The sequence below is a fragment of the Dendrobium catenatum genome, unplaced genomic scaffold (genome assembly GCF_001605985.2).
Source record: "Dendrobium catenatum unplaced genomic scaffold, ASM160598v2 fragScaff_scaffold_459, whole genome shotgun sequence".
Lineage (NCBI taxonomy): Eukaryota > Viridiplantae > Streptophyta > Magnoliopsida > Asparagales > Orchidaceae > Dendrobium > Dendrobium catenatum.
In genome coordinates, this window is record NW_021318921.1 from 1,114,013 (window position 1) to 1,124,054 (window position 10,042).

The following is a 10,042-nucleotide window of genomic DNA, read 5'->3' on the forward strand; positions in this document are numbered from 1 at the left end:
ATGGTTTATCATGTGGGTGATAATTCTGTGATGGATGTGCGGGTTCATCTTGATTGGCTTCACTGTTCGTCGGAAGCTAAGTCTGATTCTTCCTCGAAGCATTGTGGAGGTTCTGATCCTGGACATGATTTTAAAATGGTTCGTGACCGACCGGTCTTTGCCGGTTATCGTGGCAGGTCCCGTGGGAGGGGCAGACAGGGTCGTTAGTTTGTTTGGCCCCATATTTTTGTTTTTTGTTGATCGTGGATGTGCTAGGCTATGATGTGGCTGGGGCTCACTTCTTTGTTGTCATGGCTCATGGCAACCAGCCATGGCAACCTTTGGTGCTGATCTTTTGGTGCCTTGGCTGGTCGGTTGGATTGATTTCTTCGTGGCGTTCTTCACGAAATTGGAGGGTCTGTGCGTGGCTTCGGGGGAGCTGGAAGCCTCGGCAATTACTGAGCCTACTAATTGTGTCTTTTTGTATTTTCTTTTACTGTTTTTTATTTTGTTTCTTGGCCTCTTGTAACTCTTTTTTATTTTAATATAATTTCTGTTTTGAAAAAAAAAGGAAGTGGCATGGCCAGTAAATAGAGAATATATCAAAGGCATGTTGGGCGTGTTTTGAATGGGCAGCCGATCTAGATTCCCTTAATAATAGGCCTTTTATTAAGCATTTGAACGTCTTAATGATATAATAATTCAACAATCTTGGGCTCTTTGGATTTGTTTCATCGAGCCGCTCGATTATGCTATAAGCATGTCACATTTGAAAATCCTTTAATCATCCAATTTATGATCTGAACATTTCAAATGTGCTTCAAGTCTTCGATTTTGCTCCACTTGTGCTCGGATTGAGTTGAATTTGGTGTTGTTGGGTTCGTCTTTACGAGATGTTCAGTTGAACTATAAGTTTGTTAAAATCAAAGTTCAGATGATCCCAAATTTAATTTATGAAGCTTTCAACTCAAATTTGTCTCGAGATTCATGCACGATCAAGATAAATTTATGATGATATATCAGTTGTTCCTCTATTTCCCGATGTCGAAGCTCCAGTCCAAAGATATAACTAAATTTTGAATTGACAGAATTTAATGTCTTTTCTTCAGTATGTAATAAATATTATTGTTGCGTCCAGGAGTATTCGCGGCGGTAGAGAAATATCATATTTAACGTCTTAGCATTGTACGAAAATCCGGCACGCAATCAGATAAGGAGAGAGGGTCTAGCATTTATGAGACACCAAGATTTTTACGTGGAAAACCCCTGTAAAAAGGGGGAAAAACCATGGGGGCCTAATCCAGTTTGAACGAATCCACTAGTATTTGCAGTCGATTACAAATGAGGCCCTTCCTTGGGAGAAGGCCTTAGCTTGATGTACATCTTATGGAGTACATTACATGATGTAAATACAAAGAATCACTATTGACATGTTCGCTTTGTTAGAAGGACTGCAGTCGGCGGGCAATGTAGGTCAGGAGGACCGTAGTCAGCTGGTGACGGAGGATTGTAGTCGGCGGGCGACGTAAGTAAGGAGGACTGTAGTTGGTGGGCGACAGAGGTCGGAAAGACTGTAGTCGGAGGGCGACATAAGTCAGAAGGACCGTATTCAACGGGCGACGGATGTCAGAAAGACTGTAGTCGGCGGGCGACGTAAGTCAGGAGAACCGTAGTCGGCTAGCGACGGAGGTCGGAAGGACTGTAGTCCAACGACAAAGATCAGTAGGACAGCATCAGGTAGAAGTCCAGCAATGGAAAGAAATGCATCTTCGTATAGACGTCCAGCGAAGTCCGATAACTGGTAGAAGTCCAGCGTCGGGTAGAAACTTGGCGAAGAGTGAAGGTCCGACGTCGGGTAGAAATCCGACGTCTTTAGATGGCAGAGGAGAACTCCGGCTTCACTTGGGCGGAGTTTCAGCGTCAGGAGGGAATTCTCTTGTAAATTGGGAAGAATTTCAGCATCCCATGAAAATTGGGCAGAATTCTGGCGTTCTCCCCAATTACAAGAAGAAGCGCTTCTAAGACTTGGCAGGCATGAAGAGGCTGACTCAGTTCTTAAGAATGCACCCAAGTTTGACACTGATACAATCATCAATTTCTTTGGTTCAGCAGTGAATGGATACATCCTCATGATCCAAGCAGAGGTTGATTTAGCTTCAGGAAGGTCAGTTCTTAAATAACATTCAATGATAACCAGTTCAAGGCTCAGTAAAATGGTTTTTTATAGGTTCAATGAAGCGGTTGCATTAGTGGAAAGGGCTGATAAACACCAGAACAACAGAGAAATCAGTGCTGTAGTTAGGAGAGTAAAAGCCATCGCATCAGCTCGAAACAAAGGCAATGAGTTCTTCAAGTTTTCAAAGTATTCAGAAGCATGCACTGCTTATGGAGAAGGGCTTCATCATGATCCCTTGAATGCCATTCTACTCTGCAACCGAGCTGCCTGTCATTCCAAACTTGGACAATGGGAGAAAGCAATTGAAGATTGCAATACTGTTCTTAATTTGAAATCTTCCTATGCTAAGGCTAGACTTCGAAGAGCTGATTGCTTTGCTAAGGTGAGTGATCTTTACTACTTAGCATTTCATACAAGAAAGAATGCTTATTTATTGAATTATTTGTTTTGCTTATTAAAGCTTGAGAAGTGGGAGGCATCAGCACAAGATTATCAGATTTTGACGAGGGAATTTCCAGCAGATGAGGAAGTGGCAAAAGCTCTCTTAAAAGCTAAATCACATCTTCAGAGAAAGTCATAGTTTCATGTTGTATGGAAGGAGAAACCTTTATGAAACAGTATGTTTTCTCATACGCTGTGAATGATTTAAAAATGCTCAACAGCCTGTTTGTTTGCTTCAAATAAGTCTTAGGCTTCGTTTGGGACGGCTTTCTTACTGTTTCTTAAAGTAGCTTTTTAGTTAAAAAATTAATTTTTTTACTAGAAAGCTGATTTAAGAAGCAGTAAGAAAGTCGTCCCAAACTAACCCTTAATTTGGTGCCAGTAAGTTTGTTGAACTGTCTATGGTTCTTTTGCAAAAAGGAAATAGAATGATCTGCTTAATAAATGGGCTGTTGTTCATGAAGAATCTTGTGAAATGATCAATGTTCAACTTTTCTGTAAGTTTAGCTTGCTAGTCTGATCAACTTACAAAGATCACATTTTTAGAACAATCAATAAAAAAAGCATTTTTTATCTAAAATTGCTTGCATTTTGATGAATTATTAACTAATGTTTTGATCATTGGAATTTGTTTCTTCACAGAACGGAGAGCTGTTCTACCTCAGCAAAATGAACTTGTTGAAGCATCTACCAAGCATGATTGCTGTAAAGAGGAGGTAAATACTTTCCAGGAAAAAAGTAACAGTGAACAGCTATTATCTCTAAATTTCTTCAGGAGCAGAAAACTACTACAGAAATATATCACCTTACATAATAATGTAAATAGGAATACATTTCCTTCACCTATAGTTGCTTGAATGCTCGATAGGACTCAAGGCATTGATGGCAAAGGTAAAGAAACTTAAGAAAGAATGAAATGAAGGCAGTAGACAAGTAATGATTTTAACAAAAGTTGCAGAAGAATCAATGGCGGCACTTTTCTTCTTTTATTTTTTATTCCAGAAGATTTATATTGAATTGATGATTATTTTGTTCTTGATTAATATTTTTTTTTTTAGCAGCATGTCCTGAAAGTTCTTTTAGAAGTGATGAATGTATACAGTGCAGTTTAAGAAATGAAAATGCTATAAGCTCAGCTATTTTTTGCGCAAAAACTTGTCAAATCTATCACTGTGACTAATGCTTCGTTTGTGACAGCTTTCTTACTGTTTCATAAAGCAGCTTTTTAATATAAAAATAAAAAATGTTATACTAAAAAGCTGTTTTAAGAGGCAGAAAGAAATTCATCCCAAATGAAGCTTAAGTGAGATTTTCCTAATGCTGAGTGAGTTTGAAAAATTCAAATGTGAATCAGTCTGGAAAAGATTAGAAAATATGATCATCTCCCTTAAAACACAGGTGATTTTGATGTGAAAGAGAAGGCACTATCTATTAATGATGGGATTAAGGTTTTGTTTGGGATAGCTTTATATCAATATTTTTTCTCTGCTTTCAAATAATTTTTGTACCAAAGAATAGTATTACAAAGCAGCAATAAAGCTCTCCCAAACGAAGCCTAAAACATGCAAATAGTCTCTGCACTGCTTTTGAACTCAGATTTATTCGAAGCAACTTGCTGTAACTTAGGGCTCCTAACTCCTAAGATCATTATTTATTTTGCCTAAGAGTTTCTGAACATATAATAAAAAACAAATTGTCCTCCACAGCCTTTCATGTTCCATCTTTTCTCAAAAGCAACAGAGCCCCCCTCACGTGAATGTTTGATAAGAAGAGGCCTCACATGTATACCATGAAGAGTAGTACTAATCCAACATGAGGGAAAGAAAATACATAAAAAAATTATTTAGAGCATATTTTTATTGTGGAAAAATAAAAATTATAAAGAAATTTTATTGCTTTATTATGTTATTTCTCATCACATAATTGAAACAAAGATTCTGTCCATAATTTTGTCAAATCCTTCTCATAGAAGGCAACAACAAAGGAAGAAGCTGTACAGCAGAAGAGAATCTCAAATCAAATCACACTTTCTTCCCTGCCAAAAGAAAAGGGAAAACAAATCCAAATCCAAAACAAATTGAAGAAATAAAAATTCAAAATCTGAAAAAAAAAAAAAGGAAGAAGAGGAAGCAGTTCTTTCAAGATATCATGATCAAATTTATTTTTTTCAGCAAAATAGAAGATATTTTATTCACAATATCTTATATTTTGTATAAAAATATCTTATACTCGATAAATAATAAAATTTGATCTTGATACACGAAATAGTATTTAGTAGGTGTTATTGACTGTGTAAAAAGATACAGACAAATACAAGATAGGTCTCTTCTATTTGTCTCTATCAATCAATAATTGCATACAAAAATCTAATAATAGAACACATATCCGAATAAGCTCAAAGCATGCTTCATTAACCTTCAGAAGAACAAAAGAGAAGAAGAGAAAAGAAGCCAATAAACCTTACTGTAAATCCACTCTTCATCTCTTCCAACTCCTGCTTCTGTTCAACGGATCAAAATTCCCTACAATCCATGTTTCCTTTGAGATCTCAGTCGACAACTTGGTGAAATCTGGATCATAACTCATCAACAAAAGCCTTTCTTTCTTCTCCTTATTATCCTCTTTAGGCGTTTCAGAAACCAAATCTTTTTCTGCTTTTCCTGTAACAGCTCTTCCTTCAGCTGGAGCAGAGCGGCACCTCATCAGTAACAGAGCATTGGAAGGTGGGGCGAGCTCGAGCTCTTCCTCTTCTCTCTCTTTTCTATCATCTTCCTTCTTCATCTCCTTCTTTAGTTCATGGTTCTGGTTCTCCTCTAATAACATGAACCACTTCGAGAATATAGTTCTTGAGGTACTGCCTTCCAAATCTTTATCCTCCTCCACTTCCTCCTCTGCTTCAGCTCCCTCTTCTTCGTCTGTAGAGCAATCAACAGCGCCATGGAAAGAACCGAAGCAATGGAGATCAAATTTAAGGCTGCGAAGTGCGCCTAAGAACTGCATGAGGGGCTTTTTGCTGTGCCAGTAGATCGCAGTGTCAAAAAAAAAAAATCTATTTCTACTAAATTTTGATGAGATATCCTCATCCAATTTTCTTCCAACAGAAATGTTTCCCCACTTCAAAATAATCTTAATGTATTGATAGTTGAATTGGCATAAAAAATTGAATATAATTCATGCCACACGGAGCTAGATTGTGTAGAATTACTATCATGCACGAAATATTATATCATAAAAATTACAAATTTGTATCTATAATTGAAAATATTATTTTAAAAAAAATATTGAGGTGTTTGATAATCAATGTTCAGTTAAATTCGATTTAGTCAAGAAAAAATTGAATACAGACAAAAGGCCATATTTTTATTCGCTAAATATTTAACAAGCTTGATCGGCTAATCTACAGCCTCACCTTTGGAGTTTCTCCACCTCTTCCATTACTGAAAGCCAGCCTTTGCCGTCTCTCGAGGAGCTGGTGGAGGGTTTCGGGCCGGGCCTGGACCGTGGACGGACTTTGATCTGGCCGGCGCAGGTGACCGTTGGAGAGGTTGGCTCGTCGGTGATTTCTTCTGCGGCGGCGCCAGCGCCGGAGTACTTGCCGGTCTTTGAGCGGAATAGAGGGCTGGACTGGCTGCGGTGAATGGGCCGACTTAGATAGCGCTTGGTGTGATGGGCGGGCCTTGATGGGCTGCAGATGGGCTTTGGCATTAGAGTGAGGTGGGCTCTCGAAGGGAAGCAGACAAGAAGATCAGTGGGAATTCCTCCTGTATTGGTAGCAGAAATTCCTGCTCTTCCTTTCATGCTAACTTTCTCTCTCTAGCTTCCTTCGTCTTCTTCAATGAATTCTCGCTCTCCTGTAATTCCTGCTTTGCTTCTTTTGAGAATGGAAGAGTGGAGATGATGGAGCTAATGAGCATTCTATGGAAGAAGTGGGTAGAGAGTGGGGAAGGTTTAAAAAGGAACGAAATTGCCAGCTTTGCTTTAGCTTTTCTCTATTTTATATTTACTAAGTCTACCTCTCTCTCTCTCTCTCTCTCTCTCTCTCTCTCTCTCTCTCTCTCATTTCTTATTTTTTCCTTCTCATTACTCTGCTTTCGGCTGGAGTTCACGGGGGCTTTTGATGGGCTACAGGGCAAGGGTGGCTAAAAGTTGGACAGCCATATCGACCAAGTTACAGGACAAACTTTGTTTTTGATGGGACCAACCACAATCCTGTTCAAATCTCATCAGAAATCCATAAGATATATGTGAATAAAATCATTAATTATGAAATAATTTGATTTACAAAGTAGAGGTGTCGAAGAAGATAAATTATTAGGTGCGGACACCGGAAGGAGAGTCCTATTTTCTCTCTATCTAAAGTAAAAATGCAGTCAAAGAACAATCACTATAGCAACTGCGCTTTGATTGTGCTTTTATTGTAGATAGAGAGAAAACAGGACGGTTCTCTCCATCTGGTGTCCGCACCTAATAATTTGTCATTGAACAGACATTCATCTAAGCATTTGATCATGGTGAGCAATGGCCGGCATATTTGTTGGATAAATACTTCAGTGCTAATAAGAAAGACAGACATAATGACAGATAGCTGTACCTGAACTATTTAAAAAGCCATCAAAATATCATCCAATTTACTGTAAAATAGAGCTCCAAACCATCTCAAAATATTGCCCCAAGAAACAAAATTTTTTTCACCACCTATTTAATAAGTTGTGAAGTGTAGGCCTTCAGCTTCTCAGTTTTTCATCAGAATTCTCTTTGAAATCTTTAGCTTGGTGACAAACTCACAAACATTACAAACGCAAGCTTCAAACTTAAGATGATCTCTTGGTTAGTCTCTCATTGTGCAATGAAAAGTGCTACTATAAATACAACATGAACTATTATAAGTAAATGGATAGATCCAACTAAGGCTTTATTTGGGACTGCTTTTTTATTGCTTATTAAAATAGAATTTTAATATTTCTAAAACTCCGTTTTAAAAAACAATAAAAAGTAGTATCAAACGAAGTCTAATACAAAAGCAACTTTATCTCTACTCTTTACTCATAGCTCATTATTTTATCTTTTGAAGACTATTTTTGCCTATTAAAGTTCATCCAATCCAATGTAATATGATCTTTTCAAATAGTGTGAGAAAAAAAAATTATATTTCTTTTTTCCATTAGCTACTTCCTCCCTTTGACACTTCAAATTATAACATGGTATTTTATGTTAGAAAAGGGGTTCTTTCTTAGTTGCTTGAAATATTGCTCATCAAAATAATAATATATCTATAATAATGCTCATGGATTGGCCTATATAAATATTGTTTTTAATACTATTAAATTAGAATATATTTAATATTATCTTTATCTTAGATATTGTTAAAAAATGTTCATGATTCATTATCTTCTTATGCATCTTATATTTTTAATATAACATAACACATAATATATATATATATTTCTATTTTTTCAAGCATTTTTGTCTATTAATATAATGGTTGCTACAAATTTAATTTGGTTATTTTGTTTAAACTCATTTGATAATTTTAATTACATATATATAATTAAAATTGAATCAAATTATATTTAGAGAGAGTCATCATAAGCCTAATGATTTTCAACAATATTTAAAGGTTGCCCTATTCAGAAGTGAAAGGCTTGTGCCTAACCTAACCATTTTTCAAGAGAAAAAAATGTAGATTTCATAGTTATAAAAGTATAGATCACTAAAATTAAATGATTCATACAATAATGCTCAGAGGTTGGCTTATTATAAAATTTATTCTTGGAATATCAAATCAACATTTTTAATATTATCTCTATCTAAGAAATGGTAAGAAAATAATATTAGTAGACCATCATCTTCTCATACATTACACTCTTCTAATATATAATAAATCACATAAAAAAACATTAATTCATTTTCACATAGTATATGCTTTAACAAATTGAATTTAAATATTTGGACTAAATTCTTTTGATAATTAATCTTTCCGAGTTTATTTAAAAGGAGACAATATACCATTAATGAGACCTAGGGTCTATTTAGGACAAATTTATCACAGCTTTGTTTTCAATGTAGCAACTACATTAATATTATTTGCACGTTGCTTTAATTTCTTGTTATTTTCTTGTTGTTATTTAAAATCTTCTCGGTGTGAAGCTGATTCTTATAATTAATGTTGCTAATGTATGGTAGGTCTAAGAAAGCAATTGTTCAATTGTTGAAAATATAAGATATTTATAAAATCCACAACAGTTTTTCAAAAAGCTACTTTGCCAAAACAAATTCAGTAGCAATATTAAAAAGCGTTGCAGCCGGCCTAAATAGGCCCTTATTCTAATCAACTTACTTGTCTAATAAGTAAGTTTAGGCTTATGTCAAAAGAAAGAAATGATTATGAGGAAGGAGCATCATATCATGGCCACTTGATGATGCATGTCAAAGCAAAATTCTCCTTAGAGATATATAATATTCACAAGATAGAATTACTTTTTTATAATGTAGAAGGCCAAGTGCTTACTCTCTAGTAAGGACAACTAGCCAATGATGATCCCATGTTGAATGAATTTAGTAAAATAATGATGATTAGCATCAAAGCAAAGTCACATAATTTTTTTTTTTTTTAATGAGAATGATGCTATGAACTTGATTAAAGTGATGCAATTATGAAGAACTTAATGCAAGCAATTGAGAGCATTAATTGTGGGAGAATGGTCCTCTTCACTAATAGTTTTTAGTGGTGGTTTAAGCCTTACTTTGATTGAGAAGCTTCTCAAAGGCCAATTTTAAACTCAAAAGGATAAAAAGTAATTGGTATACAAAACTTTACATGCATGAGATGTGCCTCTTAAAAAATTTATATAATTTACTTCGGAATAACACTAATTTTATTTCAAACAAATTTATAGTTGAAGCGATGGCATCAATGAGAAGAAACCAGGATGTTGAGAGTGCCTTGAGTCTAGTCCAAAGTATAGATTCAATTCAAGCGCTTAGAATCATTATTAGAAACTTCAAGAAGGTTTTAGGAGAATAGATTTGGAAACTCTACTAGTCAATTAGATCCTTATTACTACTTGCAACCCCATTGTTCGCCATCAATAACAAGCACAATGCTCGATGTTGCCAACAATGCTTCTGCCTAGTATCACCAATAATATTGGCACTCACAATTATCAGGAAGACATGCATCCATCATAGCTAATAAGGTTGATGCCCGTCATTACAAAAAAGGTCAATGTTCGTCATCGCAAAAAATTCAACACCTATCATTGCTTTTTTTTTTTTTTTGGTCGGTGTAATTGGTGATGGTGGGAGCACTTGTTATATTTCAAATTAAATTCATAACATAAATGAATAAAATAAAAAGATATTTGATCATAAATACACGATATTTATTTTTATTATATAATATAATAATAATAATCAAGCTCATTGTTTGTGCTAATAATATATTAT

The 10,042-nt window shown here is 35.5% G+C and overlaps 2 protein-coding genes across 2 annotated transcripts; one reads left to right on the forward strand and one right to left on the reverse strand.

The window, feature by feature from the left end:
* On the forward strand, positions 1 to 3,371 carry LOC110112626 (TPR repeat-containing thioredoxin TTL4-like). The gene is made up of 5 exons (XM_020844915.2): positions 1 to 163; positions 1,960 to 2,143; positions 2,207 to 2,537; positions 2,616 to 2,772; positions 3,239 to 3,371. Exons 1-4 carry the CDS (start codon positions 1 to 3, stop codon positions 2,733 to 2,735), a joined length of 798 nt encoding a protein of 265 aa, XP_020700574.2. The 3' UTR covers positions 2,736 to 2,772; positions 3,239 to 3,371.
* A 1,534-nt stretch (positions 3,372 to 4,905) lies between these two features.
* LOC110112581 lies at positions 4,906 to 6,671 on the reverse strand. The gene is made up of 2 exons (XM_020844859.2): positions 6,006 to 6,671; positions 4,906 to 5,609 (listed from the first exon to the last, which is right to left on the reverse strand). Exons 1-2 carry the CDS (start codon positions 6,392 to 6,394, stop codon positions 5,075 to 5,077), a joined length of 924 nt encoding a protein of 307 aa, XP_020700518.1. The 5' UTR covers positions 6,395 to 6,671; the 3' UTR covers positions 4,906 to 5,074.
* Positions 6,672 to 10,042: the final 3,371 nt, after the last annotated feature.